This window comes from Cadophora gregata (genome assembly GCF_030347475.1).
Source record: "Cadophora gregata isolate MNR1 chromosome Unknown scaffold_10, whole genome shotgun sequence".
NCBI lineage: Eukaryota > Fungi > Ascomycota > Leotiomycetes > Helotiales > Ploettnerulaceae > Cadophora > Cadophora gregata.
In genome coordinates, this window is record NW_026695933.1 from 1,817,317 (window position 1) to 1,840,267 (window position 22,951).

Here is a 22,951-nt window from a genome sequence, read left to right on the forward strand (position 1 = left end):
ATCCTGTGTGCTAGACTTGCCATCAATGACGATATCTTTTGTTCTGCGAGCTTCTTCATCTTGACGGTAGGATCCCATAAAGCTTCTTGGGAGAGAGTAGGATGACAAAGAACGATTCACCCGTCTTTGGTATTTCCCAATCTAGGCCATACCTTTCGGAAGGGATGTCCGTTACCTCTTCGCCTACCAATGGCTGGAAGCTCTACGACATACTCTTCACTTGCTGCTGCTCAGCTGTCTATTTACTGGTTCAATTCATTCTATGTTCGTTCAACCAGTCCAAACATTGCCCGATTAAGACATTGTTCTGTCGAAGCGAGACCACCAACATCTCGCTTAGCAGCACAACAACAATATTGCGACAAATGATTCACTCACTGTGCAGGTTGGTATAGCAAATGAGGGATGTGGGGTACTCATAGTTCATTGCTGAGAGTGAGAGCATCGCTAGCGTACTCATTGCGTGGAGGCAACCTTCCTTTTTATCATATAAACCCACCGTTTCCACTCCAAGCAGACTTACTCTCCTTCCTCAATTCCTTGACACCACGACTTCGACACAGAAGTACCAGTACGCACCAAGAACACTTTTTCTTCCTCCTCAAGAAATAACCCCATCTCCGCTCACAAAACTTCAGTGTTTCGACCACATCTTAAAAGCCGCCGCTTTCTTCAGCACCCAAACAACACCCTCACTCGTAGAAACAAATCCCCGAGCCCACTCAAGCAAGATGGGTAATCCAAACTGGCGAAAGAACCCCCCCTTCGACCGATGCCTACATTTGAACCAGCCCGACAAGACAACCGTCGACAATGCCGCCAACGCCAAGCTCGAGCCAGCCAGCGTTGAGATCACCCTTCTCTTGACAGATAGAGACATGGCGAAGCTGGGAAAGAATGTCGGCATAATCATCAAAGGCACTGCTCGCCGAAGCGGCTGCAAGGCTGACATATTGCCGAAGAAGGAGGGCTCTAACGAGCAACAGATTGTCTTTACTGGTAGTCAGCTGGGTGTCACTAAGGCAAAGAACTGGATTAAGGAGCGTTTGGTTGTATGTTTACTACAATTTTGATGCTTCATCTAGTATTTTTGCTGACACCTCTTGTAGTAGACTAAGGGTTCCTGAGTTCAAGTTTAATGACAATGAATTGCTAGGTAGGGGCCCTCGGAGCACCCTGGTGTTATGAAATAGTCATTGTTCTTTTCTTCGTCTTCTTGGGCGGCGTGTGGAGGGGTGCTTTGGCTTTCTATTTTCTTTTCTCGGCGATGAGTTAGGGCCTAGTACAGGTATTGCTAAGCTCGCGGCATAGAGGAAACGAATAAACACAAGACAAAAATGCATGTTCCTTTAACAGTTATCTCGTCTATGAGTAGTATGAATGGATGGTCGAGCACTTTCTCGTCAACCAAGCTACAATAAACTGATGCTGTTGCTGAGTGTCAGAAAAACAATCCCGGACACCAACCTCCTGAAAACGAAGAAGCTAGCCATCCAAAAGTCTCCAGTTATACGAACTGCACAATCTTGCAATGAGCTACAAGACACGAGAAAAATAACTAACTGCCGTTGAAATTAACCTAACTCAACGCGAATACATAGTGGCACCACTTCTGAGGACACGACAGGCTGAAAGTTGGTTGCTCCAAGCTCGCCAAATTAAGCGAGATACTGTAATCATTCCCGTCCCTCTCACTCGCCCGCCGCACAGCCATTGCGTGATGATGAAAGGGGAAATAGAGAACAAATATCGCGCAGTAGATACAGAAGACTCCATACAACTCCGACTATGGTAGAGACTGTGTTTGGAAATTGTTGCCGCATTGTCTTACTTTTGATAGTCCGAATTCCAAACCATATCTAAAATTGAACCGCTCCATGCATTCAACTGAACAGCGCGCTCGACGTGGCGGACTTGCTTTAATCTCCATGTGAACCTAAACAGTACTTGCTCCCCTGTCTGACGAATCTGCGTACTTGATATCTTGTAATCTCATCAATCTAGCCGACCCTCTGCCAAAATTCGGTCTCTTGAGTCCAGGTATATCTTTGCTCCAATCGAGATCTGGAGCACAATCGCAGCCCTTGAATTCGTAATCATATTCGGGATCCTTCAAAATTAGCTTCACTGATACTCGTCTCAAAATAACGATGGTGACTTACTCCTTTACACTTTCCTTGCTCATCTGGTCCGCCACATTCACCACAATGGAAGACATGCGTATCCATCTCAGGGCACTCTTGCTCCTCAACAGTGTTTTGACTGATGAGATTACCTTGACTGTCAATAGACTGTTTAACTCGTTAGCACTACTCTACTTCAATTGCCAAAACACACGCCGTTGTATGAAGTCGTAGCTGAAGAATTATTCGGATTTCAGGACTTGAAAACAGATACTGAGGATAAACCTACCGGTTGGGCTTGATTGTCCTTCTCATCATCCTCTATCACTTCCTTCTCTTTTTCTTTCTCTTTAAATTCCTTTATGCCTTTTGCAAGTATAGTCTCGGTGACTTCAGGGCCTTCGTCCTTCGACGGATATTCGAGATCAGGCAAAGTCTGCAAAATCGCAAAATCCTCCCCGAAGTTTGGTCTTCTCAATGCTTGACCATCCTTACTGAAGTCCACATCTATAACCTTGCAGCCTCTACACTCACTATTGTCGTTCTCATGAGAGAGGTCTCTTTGCGTGATATCGGATGAAATTGCGGGAGTTTGGTGCGGGGGTTTGCCCTCCAGTGGGCTGTTAACTTGGAGATTCATTTTTAGTACATGCTGAAATTAGAATAGACAAATGTTGGCTCACTGTTCTCATCTACACCAAGTTTCAGGGCGGCTACACCACCGAAATACTGAAAACTGCAGTGACACGAGCCCTCTTCTGGTCTTTCGATGGACGGAATCACCCTTGTTGCTGAGTATGGAAGTTTGAGGGAAATCTGGGATGGCTTATTCCCAGCATACAAAGGATCGAAAAAGTCGAAGGGAGTAGCATCTTCTAGTATGTTGAGTATCCGAGAGGTGACAAGAGATCCTGAAAAGTGCTCTGGCGGAACGGTGAAATCAGATCGTTGCTTCTCTCTCAGCTCAAGGTGTGAATATTGGGCCAATGTAAGCAGACCTGGTATGATAGAGACGAGGAGCCCATGATTGAAATGCATGTTGTAAGCGCAAGCGGAAATTATTTGTTTTTGGACCCCCAAATGAATGTCAACATAAAGGTGGGAAGGCGGTTGTGATAACCTCCCACTTCGTTTTGACCTTCGGCACGCAAGACGACTGTGGTTGACTTTGAGTCACAGCAGCTTCACCGCCCTTCTTGGTATCAAGCAACGGAGTCATATCTCAAGGTTATCAGGACATTGTTGGTTTCGATGCATGATGCACTGTGCCCGTGCCCCACCCTTACGGATCCTAGGCAACATTCCGGGTAGCTTTCGATGAGACGAGTGGATTTTGGGACGGACGGTCTGATTTTTGTTGACAGCATACATTCTTATAATTCAGAAGGAATTTATAGTCAAGCTCACATGTTTAAGTGGTTTCAGGAGACATTGTTTACTTCCAGGAAAGGGGGCTCGACTGCACGATAGACGAGGCGGACTTGTGGAGCCTACAAAATTTCAAACCCTTCTTTGTTAACAATGGTACGCTGCCTGAGCTGGAGAGTCGTATTTCATGTCTTGTGGTCTCATCAATCTAGCTGAATTTTTGCCGAAATCATGTATTATACAATAAGTCGCGTGTCTATTGGCACCCCTGGTATCATTGTATCGTACTGTTTCACCCACACCCGTTTTAGCAAAAAGAAATGAAGTTCAAACTCCCAAATACGCCGCGCAATCCTGATCCCCAGTCCTCGCCTCGTCTATGCAATTGCTGTTCTCCTTTCTCCAAACGGCCGATTGCCGTGTTGAACGCCAAGATCGTCCATACAACGATCGTATATTACATCAAGATCTGCCTGTAAAGATCGCTCCGTCCCCAGCCAAAAATTTGAGGTTCTCGAATTTCGGGCAAACTTCACGATAACGTTCTCAAACCTATTTTTGTCCATGTGGGCCCTCTCCGGCCTATTGTTGCGCCAGCGTAGCCATAACTGTCACCACAATTACCCCGTTCCAGGAGAGCCACATCCCAAGGTTCCGAGACCTCCGCTTGTGCGTTTCTTTTTGTTCCTCCGTACGGATTTGTAGTTCTCCACGGTTGCTTCATCGCCGTACAAGGCCCGCAGTACCATATCTGCATACACCGAGGCGGCCCGTAGTGTGTGAGGCACGTTTCGCACGGTGAATAGCCACCGATGAACCACAGTCAACATAGACGAATCCAATAAGCCCGATATCGCCAGACTCGTTGACCCCGATTCGGCTGCTGACTCGAGATTCTTAAGCGCCTTCGTGAATAAGTCTCGGAAATGGGCTTTGTCTACCTTTACTTCGTTCGAGGCTGAGCCAGGGATCATGATTTCGGGCCACGCTGCAAATACCTCGACCGGAACGGTATGCGCGTTGGTCCAATCTATAATTGCGGTGATATTGTAGTCGTCGTCTAAAAGCACATTGCCGTAGTGGAAGTCTGTATGGGCAAGAGGGAAAGGCCCGCGTCGACGTCGTGGCGCTATGGTCAATGAGGGAATAACGTCTGTAAGCGCCTGGCACGGTCGGGACCACTGTGGCCAAGCGTCCCAGTGCTGGGCACGAAGAAGATTGTTCATGCCTTGTCTGATACCCGAGAAATATGCACCAGAAGTCTTGAACGGCCCGATGTCATAAAGTCCAGGTTCGCAATCCCGAGCTCCAAAGCACGGCAGGGATATGATGCGGAGGTCATCGTCGGCTCCGGGTCCACCCCAAATCCGGCCGATCTGGTCAAAAGTAACCTGGCTGAGCTCATACCAATATCTTGCCAGCTGGCCGGCAACTTTGGGTTTATGCTGTTCCGGGACGGAGAGCGCGAATGTCTTATCGAGAGTCCGTCCTGAGAGAGCTGACATGAACATATACGGAAACCCGAACGAATTCTTGTTCTGGCAGTTGAAGCCTAAGACCGACGGCACCGGTATCGATGTTTTTTCGAGCAGAATCTTTATCGTAGCAACCTCGCTGAGCATCTGCATTTCGACATCTTGTGTAAGGGACACCCTGGCGACCCAGTATGTTCCGTTGGAGAAGGATATTTCAAAGATTGCGTTCTGGCGACCGCTTGCAAAACGAGTAAGATCAATAGAACACGGAACCTGCTGAGATGATGGATAGAGTCTCGAGGCTTCTGATCGGAGGTACTCCCAGTCACCAGTCGATATTATCTTCTCGATCGCACTACTGTGAGGGAGCTGAGACCAGTCGAGCTTCGGCCATTGATCGCTCGGTCGGGCAGGAGACATGGTCCTAACATCGCACTTCGCCGTGCCTCGTTTCTTCTGCGGTGGTTTGTTCTAGCCATTTGAGTGAATACATCTTCGCTTTTTGGTGGAAGTTCCATGGTACGACGGTAAACAAAGGGATATGCATAACAGGGAAGAAGCTTGGAGCGGGAAGGTCGTGGTTATTCTTGGTGTGTGGTTAAACTTCGGCTACGCTAAATCTTGGAGCAACGCTCCGTCAATCACAGTGTCGGGCACCTGTGGCTTGCCATCGAGCCGTTCACAACATTTCAGATTCATGTTCAAGACGATCGTGATCAGTGAGCGGTTTTCCAGTATTTTTTGGCCTGGATAAGATGCATATGTGTATAAAAAGCGAAAATCGAACCCGCCGAAATGTAATTATGAGCTGTACCCTGATTTCCACCAAAAATCCCTGACCAACCATTACTTTCCGTCAACCCAACAGGTACAAAGGGCATTCTGAGTTGGTGCAATAGAAGTGGCCCTGCCAACTTGCATCAGAGCTCTGTTTTCCTCCACACTGGGTGCAGTCCGGCCCAGATGCTAGCTGTTTTAATACCCCCCTTTTGTGGAGGGGCAGCACCCACAATGCAGCTTGGAGCATCCTTTGATACACTTTGTTAGAGGAAGGCAATTACTAATATTAAAACTGAACTTATAGTAATCGGGACATACTATATGATTACTAGATTGATATGAATTCCAAAAGAACTGAAGGATTTAAGGATGAAGCTGGGGAAGTGGGAGCAGCTGGATCTTGAGAAGGATATTCTTGAGGTTGCTGAAGCGGCTTCGTCGAGATATCTGTCGTTGGCGCAGACCTGTGCGTGCACGCTGAAGTTCAACACGAACAGGCGTCGCATTAACAAAATCAAAATCAAGATCACTTAGAATACATGAGTTTATGCCGAGGTTGACATCGCTCGTGCCAGTGAGACGGAGTGCATGCATCCTTTCACGATCTTGATCGCATCGCACCTTTGAAAACGGTTTCAAGGCTGGACAAGCGCCTTGTTGCCCGAAATCATACTTCAGCCTTCTTTCTCTTACAGCAGCTGGCTCAACAATAATAATCCGTACTCGTATCGAAGATTGATTCGATGCCAGACAATCTGCCAAGAAGAAACGTTGAAGTTGTCGTCAGTGGCGCCGATCCCAGTTCATTCCCCATGGGGGCCAAGGTCGCCTAACGTCACCACCCTTTCCACTTTTACCCCAGGTGTCCCACCAGAGTCTAGACACAGTCCAGTCATCCCCCATTTCAGTATGTTCCTCTTGTTACCGAGGATCTGGGGTTTGTGGTGTCGAAGGGTTGACCTTGAATATGTGAAAGTCAATTCAACAAATCGATATCAACAATATGCATGGTTTCGCATCATTCATACTTTATTTACAATCACAACCAAGTGGTTGAATCTGTTGAAGCAGCTTTGTGAGACTACTTTCTCCTCAGCGTAGTGCCGAGCGATGTTACAGTTGATGTCGATGTCATCTCACGCTGATCTCACAAACCCCTCATTTTGACATCTCACTTGATTTCACAGGTCGTTCGTGCCGCGAAAGGGACCTATGCTCCGGTCTCACCACCCTCCCGTACATTCGGCCTCGTGCCCCGATCAAGCGCGATCTCCTCCTTTGACACCTTCTAAACTCGATTATAGGAGAGCTTTTGCGGGAGTGGCGTGAACGCCTGTGCCAAATCAGTCAAGTGTCTAGGCCGTCTTCTTTGCCAGGGGCTCCAGATATGGACGATGACGATAGATTTGCATGGCGGGGTACCGTCCTCAATACTACCACAGCTTTCTTATATGTTTTGATTAAAGCTGTCTGAGCTCGTAGCTTCATAATTGTTTTGCACGCCGCATAAGGGGAAAAGTCATTTCCATCAACCATCTGGCACAGCACATATTTGATAATTTGACATCACGATGTCTTCCGACGGTACTGCATACTCGCCATCAGGAAGTCCTCGAGCAAAAGATTGGGCGGAAACGCATCACAATGAAGGTCAGTACGGCAGTGGACCAGGTCTCAAAGATCCCGACAGCGCTATCCAAAATTCCGACCGAGCATATGCGAATCACCTCGAAAAACAAGCGAACGTAGTTGGCCCGTCCCCAGCAACTCGAAGGCCCTCAGATACGCCTCGATATGGACATTTCGAAGATTGCGAAGAACACGGAAGTCCCACCCTATCATCACCACCGCCAAATACACACCTGAATAACTACCCAACTGCCAGCACAGCCCATAGCACAAAAAGTAGTAAGACACAAGGCCAGATCGATCGGCAGCATACCATTTCAACCATACGGACGAAGATTGGGCTGGCTCCCGAGGCACCAATTGTAGATGGTCACGATGTCCATCAGCACTTGAGGTGGAGCTCTATCAGAGTCTTGTTCCGAGAACCGTTCGCGGAGTTTTTGGGTACATTTGTTATGATACTCTTTGGAAATGGCAGTGTAGCACAAGTGCTTCTCAGCACAGGGCAGACAACAGCTCCAGGCGGAAACGGGTTCGGGCCATATCAGAGTATAAGTTGGGGGTATACATAACCTGTCCTTCCCCGACATCACATCACGATCTAACATAAAACACAGATGGGGTCTAGGAGTTATGCTCGGAATTTACGTCGCTGGCGACTCGGGCGGATTTCTTAATCCCGCCGTCACATTCTGCTTCTGCCTCTTCCGCAAACTCCCCTGGAAGCGCTTCCCAATCTACTTCATTGCTCAACTCCTCGGCGCGTTCTGTGCTTCCGGAGTGGTCTATGCCAACTACATCAGCGCAATTGACCAAGTTGAAGGCCACGGTATTCGCACCGTTCCACCGAGCAGTACAGCCACAGCCGGCATTTTCTGCACATATCCGCAGGCGTTCTTAACGAAAGCTAGTCAATTCTTTAGCGAGTTTATTGCGAGTACGATTTTGATGCTGGTCATCTTTGCGTTGAAGGATGACTCGAATCCTGGAGCGATGGGGAAGACCGGAGCGGGGCAGATGTTCCCGCTTGCTTTGTTCTTTTTGATTTTTGGGCTAGGAGCATGTTTTGGGTATGTCTTCTCTTTTCGCATTCTCTCGTTCATCACTTCTGAAAAGATTCAAGTACTAATTCCCTCTACAGATGGGAAACAGGCTACGCTATAAACCTCGCCCGAGACTTCGGTCCCCGGTTGATGTCTTACATCCTCGGGTATGGCCACCAAGTATGGAGCGCAGGCGGCTACTATTTCTGGATCCCAATGGTTGTCCCGTTCTTGGGATGCACATTCGGAGCATTTTTGTATGATTTATTAGTGTACACAGGCCCGGAAAGCCCGTTGAATAGGCCGTCGATGGGGTTCCAGGATTTGGCGATTTGGTTGAGGCTGCGGAGGGGGGAGAAGCGGCGGAGTGGGAAGTATGATGTTTGAGAGGACATATATCTAGGCTGAGTGCAGTCTCTACTTTCTCGAGCACCTGAAACTTAGTATGATTTCAGTGTGGGTGGGGATGGGTGGCGTTGGAATGTTGTATGATATCCGGATGGGACTAGGGAGTTCCGTTTTTCTTTGAGTTCGGCGTATGATATTGTTTCCATACATACTCTTTGTGCTCGGGTTTATGGAATGTAGATTTTTCATGACTATTGGTAGCGGAGGAATGCTGTGTATGAAAGAAAATCTCACTACTTTCGTACCCCGCATGAAATATTTCTCTGGGCGAAAACGACTCAGGCAAATGATGTAGTATCAACAATGCAAAGGTAAGGAAATGATGATCTTTTTCAGTTCCATCTCTCCACGAAGTCTATTAAGTACAGATCAGAGTGTAGCAATAGGATTCGTGCGTTATTATTTGTAGCCTTTCTCCCCTGGTTTCCCAATCAGCATGTACTTGGCAAAGATTGCGGATTCGTAGCTAAGAGAGTGTTGGCATGACTGTGGAATAAAGATTCGCCGCCGTTTTCAGTTAAGACACATTTTTGAGCGCATGCCAGTTGAGCAAATGGACAGCGCTATTTGAGCTAATGGGCCGAAGGAGACCACATATGAAGCACTTCCTCCTCCTAGTTTCTGCCGCTCACAGTTTCATCTGCTATGACTTCTTATTAACACCCTGTCTGACGGAGTATAATCAACTCATCAACATGACTGCACACAACCTTGGCTTGCTCAAGGCTTTCCCTGGTGAACTCCGAGCAGAGATTTGGAGAAATCTTCGACCGACCACCGGTTCATCTGGATCTAATAATACGTCAACAGGGGGAAATGCTCTTGGAGTGCTGCGAGCTGGTCGCCAACTGAGTGAGGAGATCATACCCTACCTGTACGACGAAGAAATTCTTGACATTCATGTGGAATGTGTCTGGTCTCAATGGATTACGGTCGAGAACGCACATGGGGCAAGATGGATGATAACAAGCATTTGCGACGAGCTCTACGAGAGATTCTCAAATCTGCCGTACCAAATGCTGAAAAAGCTAAGGATATCGATCAATGCAATTGAACAAGGAAATCCAAGCTTGATTCTTTCTCTGATAAAGAACACTCGAAACTTGGTCCAAATGCTCGAGCATCAGGGTGGCCTTCCTAGTCTCGAAATCCACTTCCTTGACTCGTCGCTCGGAAAATGGACTCGACCGGATGGAGAACCATTGAAAACAGATCAGACACTGGATTACGACTATATGAATGTTCTTTTACCCTTTTGCCGATTAAGGAGCGTCCCTGAAGTTCGTATACACGTTCCTGAGAACATGACCAGCCAGGGGTACCTATTCGAGAACGCTGAAAATGCCATGCAAGACACCATTCGCTTCGGAACCGCGGTGGGGGACAGTTTTTGGAGCGACGATTCCACTATTCAATGGTCACTAGATAATAGCTTTATCAACGTAGAGACGCGGTTGGATTTTGCTATTGGGACAAACGCAGATATGATGCGATTGGAGGTGCTAATGTGCTGGTATAATGAAAATGGGAGATCGGATTATGTAAAAGAGTGGGAAAGGATCAGGCTTGAGCCAGATGGTCCTATATCTATGTTCCCTCAGTCTACTGATAACTTGGAGGCACGCTATCGTTGGATGCTGACGTTAAACCCGCTCTCAGCCCCTATGCAAAAGATGCGGCTGCAACTAGGACTCCCATCGACTTCCAGACTAACGGACTTCCCCCTTGCGAAGCGCTTCAGCAAATCCGAGTGTGATTCATACTTTGAGAAGGTGAAACAGCTTCGAATGTCCAATAAGTCTCTTGCTCAGGCTGAGGATAACGAGTTGTTTCAGGACGAGGCCGCAGTAGCGAGGCTGAGAACTTGCTGGAGTCAAATCGCATGGAAAGAATATTACCCACAAGGAGTCCCCCCTATGCATCGTCGTGGCTGTAATGCGGTCCATTCAGACTTGATAGAGTCTGTAATGTGTCCACCAGACACAAAAAACTCCCGAGAACCAAAACCGTGCTTGAGATACATCAAGAAGAGTTCGAAACATATAGATTTCCAAGCAGGAGAAGCGACGAGAAAAGCACTCGAAAGATTTGTTAACGGCAACCAACAGGATTCGTCAGAGACAAATCATCTCAAAGGCTTGGGTTCAAAGGTTTGCAAGGTGTGGGATGAGTTTCAGTTGTAGGTGTATCTAGGAGCAATGTAATCTATTCGTTTCTTTTCCTTGATCTATCCGCTGGGCTGCTGCCAGGGTTGACATTTCGCTTCAGGCTTCCAATGGGCTTTGTTTTCAGCGGTCTCAATGCGATCACGTGCGCAAGTCAACCCTGGCAGCAGCCCAGCGGATACTCCGACATTGTTCTCCAACTTCTCCTGCCTTCTTTGAGAACAAAGGAAATCTGTATCTCAACCATGAATCCCATTTTGAGTTCTTTGTGACCTTTGTTTTCTTTTACTTTCACAAAGCATTTGTAGAACAACATTGCAAGTTCGCCTGTTTTCTAGATCACGCTCCAGTTCTTTGGGGACAGTGACAAAACAAAGAACAGTATGGAATACACAATGACTTTTTTTTCGAGATATTACTTAAGGGTGCTCTATCTACGATGGGTCTCTTCAACTTCTGCTTCATCTGTATCTCAAATCGACCCATCGACATCTGTACTCCAGCATTCTCGGCTTCTTCTACCAGCACTGGCTCAGACCCAGTCATCATGTCTTCACCATCCTCCTCCTCTTCCGTCAATCCTGGGCTAGATCAAACAGTCCAAGCTTCATTTGAGGCTTCGAAAGCGACCACTGGGGAGACTTTGAGCTCCGGTGAATCATCTCAACAGAACACGACGACAAATCTCGAAAAGCTGTCGCCCATGCAACTGTCCAAATCACCCGAGTCTACTCTACCCTTCGAAAGTACAGAAGATGCTGTCAAGGAAGAATATACATTGGAGGAATATCAGGCACACATACGCCTAGGCGACTATTCTGGCAAGGTGTACAATGATCTGAAGAACATCGCCAAAAGAAGCAAACTCCCCTTCCCGCGCGACTGTGCAGAATGGGCGGAAGCTATTGGTTTCGAATATGACGATAAAACTGTGTCCAGCGGAGGCCTCTTAGGGTCTTTCCATACCGCAGCAGACAAACTCTTGTCGACTTGTTACCTACCTAAGAGAGCGTCGTGGCGAGCAGTGCAACATTATGCAGACCGTAACCAAGCTGTGCACTCAAAGGCGGGGATCCTCAAGACGGTTCGCGCTTGGAATGAGTTGTACTTGCAGATTTCGCGGGATTTGGCGGAATTGGAAAGCTTCCTTCCTGATTCATTTAAAGATACAAAGAAGGGCAGTGAGGAGCATTCCATGGAGGATCACATGGATATCATTCGATATTACCGAGACAGTGTAGCCGAGTGGATGAAGGAGAACCACGAGAACGTGATCGAACCTCAGCCATCTTTGCCAGGTATTTCAACTGGATCAAACACGGAGGAACCGGTTAAGTCGAAATGGATTACGGTTGGTGGAACCGGAGACTTGTCCGTATCCCGGACGTCTTCGCCAGATTTCCCAGCTGAGGCAGACAAGCCATCCAAAAGATTGTCAAAGTTTGAAGCTTTGACTACGGAATTGGAGTCACTAGACCCCCAAAGGTGCGACCAAACCGTTGAACGTGTCTTTGAGATATTTAATGGCGTCATATTACAAAAGAAAAAGGAAGGGGGGAAGGCCAAGAAAGACTATCGAAGGGAAAGTCGAAAGAAGGGGGCGGCGTCAAACGCGGGGCCTATTGGTCCTGATCTCGCTTAGGACACCGCGTGCCCACCTGCACCCAACCTCCTGACCAAAGCAACGTTTTTTTCGTCGAAAAAAAAGCGAAGAGGAAAGGAAGAGGGTAGCGGATTACAGTTGACATACGACCAAGAAATAGCGTAACGATTGGTGCAAATACATACATACTTTTCCTATCATCCTACTTTGACTCTCTCTCCCTCTCTTATTACTTCTCATTGCTTCTCGCTTCCTCATATTGCCACGTGCCACTTGTAACAAATCCATCTGACTTCCCTATGATTTTCAACTTGATAAAGCTCGATGCCTACTTCTTTGATAGGAAGTAGGTTCGAACCCAGCCATGACTCTATCGATCTGAGGCCATCGAATTGATGCTGCTTCACATTATAATACGGGCGGTAAGCTCAACGCAGCTCATGTGATTTCTCACCAGCTCTGACTGTAAAACGAAACTTTCAGCCAATTGAACACAGGTCCCCTAGTTTGGCGTCCAGGTATCCTCTAAGCATCTTTCCACCAAGGCTGATGCTGGCCAACAGAGTGTGTCTACCTCAGAAAACCGAGTTTCTATGCCAAGACTCCACGATTTTTGCAAACTTGCTAAGCCTTCATACACCCTAGATCGGATATTCAGCCTTCACGACCCAGACTCATGAGCACGACAAGTTGTCGTAAGATTCGTGATACTCGCTGCAGCATTTGTCTCGGTGAGCATTGGGATTGTTGACTCTGGTAACCTGATACGATGTCTATCATGTCTTCTCAAAGACACTGCTTAACAAGTACTTGGTTGGTTTTGTACCTCTCATTATCGGGATATAACAAAGGAGGTTGGCAGGTTTCCTTGTACGGATGATGTGGGACAATAGTTGTTTCGCTTGTTATGTTTCTTTCCGCTTGATGAAGGGACTTTTTTTTTGACGCAAATTGCAACACCCATTTTCGTCATTGCGACCATTAAATCAGCCGTGCACCAAATACCATCGTGGAGATGTTACCTGATGAGTGCCCTGATGAGTGTCCTCACTTGTCCTGACATTCGTTGGACCAAGTCATCCGAGCTTCGAGTTTGTTTTCTTCGTTTCTTCCTAACACAGGTTTGTTGTGGAAATATACAATATCATAGTGAGTTCTCCACTCACTTCGATTCAATGCTTTGAACCGCGTTAGTTGTATCCGGTATCATGCTTTGGCCGAATAGCTGATGCGGGCAGGGTATGGCATGTGGACAAGCGCTTCCGGCCGGACCAATTCGTCCGAGATTTTCGGTCGAATCAAAGTGTCGACGTCAACATTGTCTTCGACGATGCTAAGAAATTGAAGGGCTTCTGAGGAGCTCAGATGTATATAAACAACATTCCTCGAGATGAGAACAGTCGAATGACATGTACTGTGTTCTAAGCTTTTTGTTGTTGGGCATAAATTTTGCCGAATTCTCGATTCCCAGCTTCCTGGGCTCTCACAATTCGAATCTGAAATTTCCATCCAGCTCACGACCCTGTCACAATGGCAGCAAGAAAGCTCCTAGTTGTGGGTGCGACAGGCAAGCAAGGCGGCAGTCTCATCACGGCCCTCTCAGGCACCACTCCACCACCTTTCCAGATCTTCGCCCTGACCCGCGACGCAACTTCCCCATCGGCCAAAAGACTCGACTCGATGCCAAACATAACCGTCGTCGAAGGCTCTTCTTCGTCTCCAACCAGCATCTTCGCTGCCCACAAAGACATATACGGCGTCTTCAGCATGACCATGCCGCGAACAAAGGTCTCAGAGGACGACCAAGCCATGTCTCTGATCGACGAGTCTATCAAGAATGGCGTCAGTCACTTTGTCTTCACGTCTGTTGATAGAGGTGGAGATGTAGTCAGTGACACGAATCCAACGGAGATTCATCATTTCGCCACAAAGCATCGCATCGAGCAATATCTCAAGAAGCGGATTCGTGAAACACGCTCATCCATGTAATGGACCATCCTCCGCCCAGTCGCTTTCTTCGATAACTTAACCCCCGATTTCCTAGGAAAGGGATTCGCCAGTATGTGGGCAGGTGTAGGGTCCAAATCTCTTCAACTCATTTCCACTCGAGACGTTGGGCTTTTCGCTGCCAAGGCGTTCCTACTGCCCGACATGTTCAAGGGGAAGTCGATGTCAATTGCCGGCGATGAGTTGAATTTTGAGCAGGCAAAACTGGTGTTTCGGGAGACTTTGGGACGTGATATGCCAGAGACGTACGCCGTTGTGGGATGGGGGATCAAAAAGGGAGTAAGAGAGATGGGGATGATGTTTGACTGGTTCAGGAAGGTGGGTTGCAAAGCTGATGTGGCGGAGTGCAGAAAGCTGGTGCCCGAGTTGCAAGATTTTGGGAAATGGTTGATGGAGAGCAGTGGCTTTGAGAAGAGGACGTGATAGATTGCTAGGTTCCAGTTTGTTGCTCATATTCATGTTGGAAGGGATATCGATACATATTTCGAGAATGGCGCATGGGGAAGATGAACTTCACCTATGTTTCATCAACTCAGATAACATCGAAAATTAACTGTAGCAATTATATATCTAAAATTGTTCATGGGTCTAGAATATGACAGAGTTGCTGCTCTTTCAAAAAAGTTCAACAAGCTGTGCGATGTTAATAGATCTTGCAACTGGTTTGAGGCACGACTCTAAATTGAGAAACTTAATATATGGACGAGGGAGTTCCAATATACATGATTTCTTCAATGAAGAAGCCGGCAAGGGTCTTTCCTCAATAGCAACAGGAAAACTTCTTCCTTCTCCTGCAGTCGAGTAAACAAACAACGGGATAGGCGCAAGCGAGAAACAGTCCTGGGAACCGTTCTCGGCCGTTACAGTACCGGAGCTTCAGCACAGACCATGTGGGCGCCAGAGAACAAAACCTACAGTGTGCAGCCTCGCCTTAGGACGCCGTCCATAGAGAGAAATGCCTCCCGCTCCCCCCAACCTCAGACTCATCAGACAGATCTATTCAAGTAGCGGCACGAAGCTCACGAGTGTCCGTCTCCGCATCCTCAAACGGGATTTGTCGAAGGAAGCTGCTCCAACCGCTGAGGGGGAACCACGAGCTCTAGTACACCGAAAGAGTCGATTGGGATTGATTCGAAAATGCGCTGCTCCTCCTGGCCCGGTCGAGACAGGGTACATTTCGAAGCGGCTGGCCTTAATAAAAGATGCCGAGGCTGAGGATCTGAATACTCCTGGAGGTGAGCGTGGTCGGTTGCGTGAAGGACAGGTCCGGGGATCTACGAGTGGAGCTCGAATAACTCGAAGTGGTGGCCCTGGCGTGAACACCAAGCAATTGGAGATTGGAGAAGAGACCAGTGTTGAACATGATCAGGGAGTAAGTGGACGGGATGCTGGTTTTCAGATTAAGAAACATGCTACGAAGCGAGCAGCCTTTGGGTCGACATATTGGAATCTGGATAATCCCAAGAAAAGGATTGATGCACAGCAGAAGTACCGTTTCTCCTCATTCTTTTCCCCCTTACGGCCATGTTTCTGCCGGTATTCTTCAGAAGATTTGAAGTCCAATGAGCATTTGAGCTAATCGTTGTGACGTGTAGAAAAGACCTGCCTGTCAAAATTACAAAAACAGTGTACAAAGCGGCACCTTATAACCTCCCATTCAAGATTCGAAGAATCCAAGACTCGACACGAGATCCAGAGCCCCGTATCCTCTATTATAAGTCTGCAAGTACTGTCCAATTTCGCCCTGACGTGCAAAGTCCAGCACCCACGCCAACCCCTCCATCATCTCGGCCAGAGCCCGAGCCCGGGCTTCTAGTTTCACAACCAGCTCCCTTTCGCAACCCTGCACGCACATCTCCATTGAATTCTGAGCCAGAACCCAAGCCTGAACCCTAGGCTTCCGAACCAGATCGCGTTCGCAATCTTATCCACATACCGCCAGACACAACAAGGCTCCGTTTTAGCCTCCTCCTCAGTTCCAAAGAAGGCGGAAATCTTGCCGGCATAGCCCGCGAACAATGGGGCTACAATGAAGGACGAAAGACAAAGTCATGGACCGAGCAGAACGTTTTCACATACCTCCCCTACAGCAATCACGATGTCTATTTGGGCGCTATCTCCAAGTTCGCAGCTAGCCATGGATCCTTTCCCATAAAGCGTGAACCACTTGTAGAGAAAGTCCGCAGCACGTGGCATATCCGGTTCGACCTACGGAGCGAAGAATTGGAGACCGGATCAAGGACACGTGAGTAATTTCTTGCATTGTCGTGCTCTCTTCTTAAGATGAGGAGAACATTACACTCTTTGAGCCAAAGTGTTCCTCAATTCAAAGATTATGCCTTCACTGGAGATTGGATTGAGCTAGATGCATGTTCTCTAGAGCTAAGAAACGAAGTCTTGTTGTACAAGGGTTGTGTTTGCTATTTTGCTTATGTTGTCAATTGGCTTGTTGTTGTTGTTGTCGAAGTTGCGGCAAGCTAATCTTGATTGGAGACTTCAAGAGTAGGTAGGTTTAGTAATCTTACAATGATGGTAAGTGCAAATCGGGATTTTCAGAAAGGAGTAGTCCTGTATTTTTCAAAAAGGTGCTTCCCAGCTTCTAATTCCAGTCATTGACAGCGTGTTCAGCTTTTCGAGCATCTGTGGAAATTCTGAGCTGAGATCAATTTGTAAAGAACAGTTTAAATATAGGAATATGAGGGCCACAGCCACATTGCAGGATGGCGGGGTGAGTGAGCGTCAGAGAGTGAATGCCCTCACCTTAAAAAGGCTAAGCTTGCCCTTCGCCAGATGGAGAATATGACAGTATGAAATGAAATTTCACGAAGATTTGAGAACTTGAGATAAAAGTATTCGATCCAAAGCTGAACATGGGTGGTGCTAGAATTAAGTTGCTTCGAGGTACGGGTTCTGGACAGGCCAAAAGTGTCTTTCATCACGACCCCACCATACTAAGTGAGTGTAGATCTCATAACAGTGTCTTCCCCTTGCTGTCACTCTCTCATTTACTGTCAGTGTGCTTGTACTTTGCTCACGCGACTCTTTCTTATCCGAATATCATGAAATCTGCCTGACGCTCGATCGTTGCAGAGAGATCATGTTGATACTCCGAGCATTCATGGCGACCATGGGCCTTTTCTTGAACATTAAAGAGAGAATTACTATCCGAATACGATGCTATCCTTTGATTGTATGTCGGTTCTTATCAGCAATTGGCGCTCGGCTCAATAAGGTCCCTGGAAGCAGATTCACTTAAGCGACATACAGGAACAACAGAGCCAAACACTCACGGGATGTTTCCTGCCCCGCTTGGTATACAAATTATAGTGGTCTCACATCTCTTCCATTCAGCTATCCATGACAAAATAAACTCAAAATACGAAACAGTAACTTCTCAATATGACATGCAGATTCGGCCAGCTACCCCCGCAGCCAGGCCTCCTGACCGGCCAACTCATGCGGGGTGCGGCCCTTTCCGGCGCACTTCACTGGCCCGGCCCTTTGTCGAAATGCAACAAAAGGTTGAGAGAAATGCGATGCCAAGACTAGTCACTTGAGCAATGTGAGGTTGCACAGAGTCGTGACAATTTGAAGACGGGGTATGCTTCAAAGCGCAACACAGTAGATTTCCTGATGTTTACAAAGTCCTCGCTTGGCTTGGGATACTTAGAAGAGAAGGCTGAGCCCTCAGCCGAGGGACGAACTTGGAAGTCAGGTGAATGGAAATGCAGGCAGGCGTGGGGGCGGGCACGGGATCAGAATTCTAGAACGGCAAGCGGTGCCCGCCCGGCCATGTTCTGAACCACAAATAAAATCCGGCAAGCCAACCTGCACCAGCACGCACGTAACCGCAAACCCCAATATCCATCTCATAATTAACCAAATCCCAAGATAAAGATATTCCAACCCTCCGCCTGTTCTTCACATTCCCAGCCCCCAATAATATTCCAAGAACAAAAACAGACTTTCCACTGTCGCCAAGAATAGAATAAAGGTGGGGTCGGAACTCAGCCACACCACGCGGATTCCGGCCATCATTGGCTAGCGCTCGCAAGTGTCTTGGGGCCGGGCGATCTGTTGCACGTCGCGATGCCACGAGTTGCCGTTTTGTTGCGCGTCGCATGTCGACTCGAAGGTTGCTTTTGGCGATTTACCTGCACGTGATGCTCAAGTGAGAATATTCAGAGAGGCGACGAAGATAGTAATTTGATTGTCTGTCTGTTTCTGAGAATAAATAATGCTCGTGACGGTTAGGGCTGTAGAGTTCCATAGTCTGTTAGTATTGAATACGTTGTCTTTGCTCTGCGTAGGATGATGGTAGCCTCACGTGATTGGTACCATGCTGTCATCATGGCGTGTCCTTGAGTAGACCGACCAAACTGTCATAGCCGAAGTTTGGTAAATACCAGTTCCACCGGTTCCAAAATTACGGCCTCAAGTCAAAATTCGCTGTCATTGAAAACTGCCCTCACATAAGAAGAGCACATAAGAAACCTTCTCCTCCACTTACCAAGTTACAGTGCATACACCCCTATTGTTCCAGCACTACCTCGCGATGGCCACAAAAACTACTCACACATTCAAGACCGTCGGTTCAGTCGACATAAAAGTCGATGTCTATACCAGATCCTCAGATGCCGGCAGCGTGAAATACACTCCAAGTTCACCAGTAGTCCTCTTCATCCACGGCGGAGGCTTCGTTGCATTCGACCGCTCTCATCTTGGTCCAAGCATTGTACAATCTGCTCTCAAGCGTGGATGGCCACTGGTCAGTACCGATTACCGCAAGCTGCCACAGATCAGCGGTAAAGAAATGCTGGAAGATATCCAGGATGCATATTCCTTTGTCAGAGAAGACCTCCCGGGAATTCTGGCCGGCACGGAAGAGAAGCTGCCGCCGTTCGAGAATGTTATTGTTGTAGGACAAAGTGCTGGTAAATCTCCCTGATGAGTCCCGATATCAATGATATAGTCATGGGATGCTAATGCGAAATCTCAAGGCGGATACCTGGCCTATCTCTGCGGCCACTTCAAAGAACATCGTCCGATAGCTATACTCAGCTACTATGGCGTAACCACCACTTCCGACGAGACATTCAAGCGGAAACTAGACCCGTCAAAACCCAAGATTCTTCAAGCTGACATACAGCATTTCCTCGATGAGCCCGTCAGCGTCGGGAGTACTCCTGCGGCAGCGGCGTTCCATCCGAAATCTCTGCTGTCTGATCTAAGTCGGAATCCGGATTTCGTTTTGCCTGCTAGAGAAGAAGACCATCCTACGCATGCTAGACAGCAAGTTTTGCCGTGGTTTCTGCAGGAGAAGATGTTTTCGTCGTTTATGGAGGGTGTAGATCGAAGCCTCGATGATCCGAGTTGGAAGGATTTCGTACCGACGATTGTGGTGCATGGAGATGCGGATTATCCGGTTCCTTTGCAAGCTTCTGTTAATCTAACGAAGGTCGTTGGTAAGTCGATTTGTGCACTTCTGCGTTGTGATTAGACCTTTGTGTTCTGTACGGTCCAAGTTAACTGTGGATAGGACCGACTCCTGCGAAATTATTTGTTGCGAAAAATGCGAAGCATGCGTTTGATGAGCCGCGCTATGTTGGTGATCCTGAGATAGCGGTGGTTGAAGAAGCCTGGGCAGCTCTGGAAGAGGTGGTGAACTCCAAGCTAAATGGAAGTGGATGAAACGTCTTGGAGCTTGTAGGGGATCATTGGTGAGATAAATTGGATAGAAAGAATTCTGCGACTAAACCGTTTCTTTGGCGATCTAAGCATATAATTCTTGGGACAATTGGAAAGAAAATTAACTGTTCGAAGCATAGCAAGATCTTGCAATAGATAGAAAACTGGAAGGGGAACCGAAAGTGGCTGCTGAGTCGGCTATCTTTGTACACTTTGCTCACCAGGCCCGCCATGTACCAGGTTAGAACGAAACCACCCACTTGAGTGCTCGCAACCAATATCGTTCCAGAATACTGCTTGTTGAATACAGAAATGCAAGAAGTCGGAAAAGTTTTGATTCTGATAATGTAGCTCGGAAATTTGACCCCGAAGATCGCCATGACATCACAGGTGGTGACGTCTGTGTTGACAATCGCGTAAACATTTCAATCTCGACGCGACTTGGGCCCAGCACAAACGCATAAATCCCACATTTCTCCCCACCCCCTTCTTCCCCAACAATCAATCGTACAAAGTCATCCCAATCCTTTCCAGTCTAACACCAAACCACTCATCATGCCTAAAGCCGCACGACGCACTTCAGGAGCTCGCCCTGCGCCGTATCCTGCTATCAGACCAGGCGATACACCGAGATCCACCAGCTCCACCACGAAGACCACGTCCAAACCTTCTCCTTCGAAGTCGTCTGCGAAGAAAGCCTCTGCTAAACCTGCAACGAAAAAAGCACTCGCAGATAAGCCGTCTTCATCGGTCAACATCCCTCCCAAAACGAAGACGACGTCGAAAAGCAAGAAAGCAGGGCCCACATCCATCGAGAACCCCTCCTCCGAAGACATCGTCCCAACTGGAACCGTAGAAGCAGACAAGCAATCCCCATCCACCAAACCCACCCCCAAAAAGCAAAAACCCGCGACCTCCAAACCCTCCCCACCCAAACGCCCGGGCAGCAATGATACGACTCACCCCCACGACCCCAGCGCATCCACCTTCCTCGACCTCACCCTCCCCGGCGAAAGCACCTCCTCGGTCCCCATGCACGACACCTGCTCCACGATCCGGCACAAAATCAACGACCTCCTAGGGAAATCCAACAAGAAACCCGAGAACGGCAACCCGGCCGAACCCAAAAAAGACGGAACCCTGAAACCCTTCACGAAAGCGAGTTTCGTGCGCGCCATTGGATGTACGCCCAAGACGCTGGATACGTTCCTCGGCGCGAAGAAGATGATGGGAGGCGCGGAGAGTCCCGTATATCCTGCTGCGTATATCTTCTTTGAGAAGAAGAGGATTTGGGAGGGGAAGAAGAAGACTGCTGGGAGGCTGAAGGTGGAAGAGGAGTGAGTTTTGTGGATTTCGTATTGTGTGGCTTGTTACCCTTCCTGTTGCGTGATTTTGGTTGTCTTGCTTGTACTTGTTCTATGCCATATCTGCTTTCGTGTGCGGTTATCACCAAACCTTTACGGTTGACTGAGTGGTCTCCCTTTCCGAGATCCCAGCCACACCCGTATGTGGGTAAAAGTCGGGAAGAAGCCGGCCGACTTTCTTAATGGGAACGGGCAGTAGGATTTTCAAGCTCAGCTGAAGTGAGCTGGCTGTGATTTGCCTCTGTTCTCATCTCATTCTGACCGCTCCCAACAGTCGACCAGATGGTCTAGCACTCCGGGATCCACACCATATGCGTATCAAGATCATTCGGGGGCAGAACCCTGCATCATTCCTTGATGAATATGGACAGTGATCATTCTCATCTGGAATCAGTTGTGTTGGAAGTTCAGTTCTCTCTGCTCTGCTTTCGAAATATATATGGCAAACCGCATATCTAATCGCCTTCTCCAGTCGACCCAATGGTCTGAAGTTCGTCGATCCGAACCACATCCGTATTCTGTGTGAGCGAGGGACATATACTTCGCAGTTTCTTGACAAGTATGGGCAATAAGATGGCACAGGTCAACTTAGCTTCAGCGAGCTGGGTCATCTGTGCTTGAAGTGTTGTAAGAGGTTTTCGAGCTTTGATGTGAAGGGAACAGTTCTGACGATTTCGTGATAGTCGACCGAATGGTCTCAAGCTCTGGGATCCTAACTTTAGGAGGATTATGATTGGGCCTGGAGAGCATGTTTCGGATTTTACGGATAAGTATGGACAGTGTGGTCCATGATTTGGGTGGTATCAGCGGGTTGCTATGTAATATTATGTACTTGGCCTTTGGCTGATCCAAAGAATATCCTACAAAAGTTGCTTGAGCCGAAGACTAATCACTCTGGTATGGTGAATGAAGTCGGTATCAACAGGGTGTAATTTACTTCTCCCAGAGACTGCTTATGTTCTACCATTCCTAAGCTTAACTTCTGCCGATGCAGTCGTCATTTCAGACTTAATGTCAATCCGGCTCTCTGAAAGGTCTCGAGCTGTCAACAACCTGGAACTCACTACTCATCAGAATCAACCCCAAGCCGACTGCCTAAACTTTGCAATCCCCACAGCCTTTAACCGACCTGTCAAATCCAACACCTATCAAGCCCAGCCTATTACCCACCAAATCAAAGGACACCTACAGTTATCTCATCGTACTAAGCGGCTGACGCGAGAAGACAGGGATATTTCGCTACACTGCAGCTCACAGGCAACAGGACGGCTGTCAGCTTCACAGCTCCCATGACCCCG

The 22,951-nt window shown here is 47.9% G+C and overlaps 11 protein-coding genes across 11 annotated transcripts; 9 read left to right on the forward strand and 2 right to left on the reverse strand.

The window, feature by feature from the left end:
- Nucleotides 1-731: 731 nt before the first annotated feature.
- ONS95_001957 (uncharacterized protein) lies at nucleotides 732-1,127 on the forward strand (the record flags this gene model as incomplete). The annotated part of the gene is made up of 2 exons (XM_058495184.1): nucleotides 732-1,052; nucleotides 1,113-1,127. The coding sequence occupies 2 exons, from the start codon at nucleotides 732-734 to the stop codon at nucleotides 1,125-1,127; spliced, it is 336 nt and encodes a 111-aa protein (XP_058355495.1).
- A 440-nt stretch (nucleotides 1,128-1,567) lies between these two features.
- On the reverse strand, nucleotides 1,568-3,399 carry ONS95_001958 (uncharacterized protein). The gene is made up of 4 exons (XM_058495185.1): nucleotides 2,807-3,399; nucleotides 2,413-2,750; nucleotides 2,163-2,291; nucleotides 1,568-2,110 (listed from the first exon to the last, which is right to left on the reverse strand). The coding sequence occupies exons 1-4, from the start codon at nucleotides 3,159-3,161 to the stop codon at nucleotides 1,937-1,939; spliced, it is 996 nt and encodes a 331-aa protein (XP_058355496.1). The 5' UTR covers nucleotides 3,162-3,399; the 3' UTR covers nucleotides 1,568-1,936.
- A 217-nt stretch (nucleotides 3,400-3,616) lies between these two features.
- On the reverse strand, nucleotides 3,617-6,250 carry ONS95_001959 (uncharacterized protein). Its single transcript, XM_058495186.1, has 2 exons — nucleotides 6,065-6,250; nucleotides 3,617-5,994 (listed from the first exon to the last, which is right to left on the reverse strand). The coding sequence occupies exon 2, from the start codon at nucleotides 5,384-5,386 to the stop codon at nucleotides 4,112-4,114; it is 1,275 nt and encodes a 424-aa protein (XP_058355497.1). The 5' UTR covers nucleotides 5,387-5,994; nucleotides 6,065-6,250; the 3' UTR covers nucleotides 3,617-4,111.
- A 577-nt stretch (nucleotides 6,251-6,827) lies between these two features.
- ONS95_001960 (uncharacterized protein) lies at nucleotides 6,828-9,056 on the forward strand. The gene is made up of 3 exons (XM_058495187.1): nucleotides 6,828-7,937; nucleotides 7,993-8,445; nucleotides 8,517-9,056. The coding sequence occupies exons 1-3, from the start codon at nucleotides 7,318-7,320 to the stop codon at nucleotides 8,803-8,805; spliced, it is 1,362 nt and encodes a 453-aa protein (XP_058355498.1). The 5' UTR covers nucleotides 6,828-7,317; the 3' UTR covers nucleotides 8,806-9,056.
- A 387-nt stretch (nucleotides 9,057-9,443) lies between these two features.
- On the forward strand, nucleotides 9,444-11,009 carry ONS95_001961 (uncharacterized protein; the record flags this gene model as incomplete). Its single annotated transcript, XM_058495188.1, has 1 exon — nucleotides 9,444-11,009. Exon 1 carries the CDS (start codon nucleotides 9,522-9,524, stop codon nucleotides 11,007-11,009), a length of 1,488 nt encoding a protein of 495 aa, XP_058355499.1. The 5' UTR covers nucleotides 9,444-9,521.
- Nucleotides 11,010-11,430: 421 nt separating this feature from the next.
- On the forward strand, nucleotides 11,431-12,633 carry ONS95_001962 (uncharacterized protein; the record flags this gene model as incomplete). Its single annotated transcript, XM_058495189.1, has 1 exon — nucleotides 11,431-12,633. One exon carries the CDS (start codon nucleotides 11,431-11,433, stop codon nucleotides 12,631-12,633), a length of 1,203 nt encoding a protein of 400 aa, XP_058355500.1.
- Nucleotides 12,634-14,124: 1,491 nt separating this feature from the next.
- Nucleotides 14,125-14,583, forward strand: ONS95_001963 (uncharacterized protein; the record flags this gene model as incomplete). Its single annotated transcript, XM_058495190.1, has 1 exon — nucleotides 14,125-14,583. The coding sequence occupies one exon, from the start codon at nucleotides 14,125-14,127 to the stop codon at nucleotides 14,581-14,583; it is 459 nt and encodes a 152-aa protein (XP_058355501.1).
- Nucleotides 14,584-14,655: 72 nt separating this feature from the next.
- ONS95_001964 (uncharacterized protein) lies at nucleotides 14,656-15,024 on the forward strand (the record flags this gene model as incomplete). The annotated part of the gene is made up of 1 exon (XM_058495191.1): nucleotides 14,656-15,024. One exon carries the CDS (start codon nucleotides 14,656-14,658, stop codon nucleotides 15,022-15,024), a length of 369 nt encoding a protein of 122 aa, XP_058355502.1.
- A 532-nt stretch (nucleotides 15,025-15,556) lies between these two features.
- ONS95_001965 (uncharacterized protein) lies at nucleotides 15,557-16,180 on the forward strand (the record flags this gene model as incomplete). The annotated part of the gene is made up of 1 exon (XM_058495192.1): nucleotides 15,557-16,180. The coding sequence occupies one exon, from the start codon at nucleotides 15,557-15,559 to the stop codon at nucleotides 16,178-16,180; it is 624 nt and encodes a 207-aa protein (XP_058355503.1).
- A 2,976-nt stretch (nucleotides 16,181-19,156) lies between these two features.
- Nucleotides 19,157-20,292, forward strand: ONS95_001966 (uncharacterized protein; the record flags this gene model as incomplete). Its single annotated transcript, XM_058495193.1, has 3 exons — nucleotides 19,157-19,535; nucleotides 19,602-20,066; nucleotides 20,141-20,292. The coding sequence occupies 3 exons, from the start codon at nucleotides 19,157-19,159 to the stop codon at nucleotides 20,290-20,292; spliced, it is 996 nt and encodes a 331-aa protein (XP_058355504.1).
- A 552-nt stretch (nucleotides 20,293-20,844) lies between these two features.
- ONS95_001967 (uncharacterized protein) lies at nucleotides 20,845-22,445 on the forward strand (the record flags this gene model as incomplete). Its single annotated transcript, XM_058495194.1, has 2 exons — nucleotides 20,845-21,626; nucleotides 22,337-22,445. 2 exons carry the CDS (start codon nucleotides 20,845-20,847, stop codon nucleotides 22,443-22,445), a joined length of 891 nt encoding a protein of 296 aa, XP_058355505.1.
- Nucleotides 22,446-22,951: the final 506 nt, after the last annotated feature.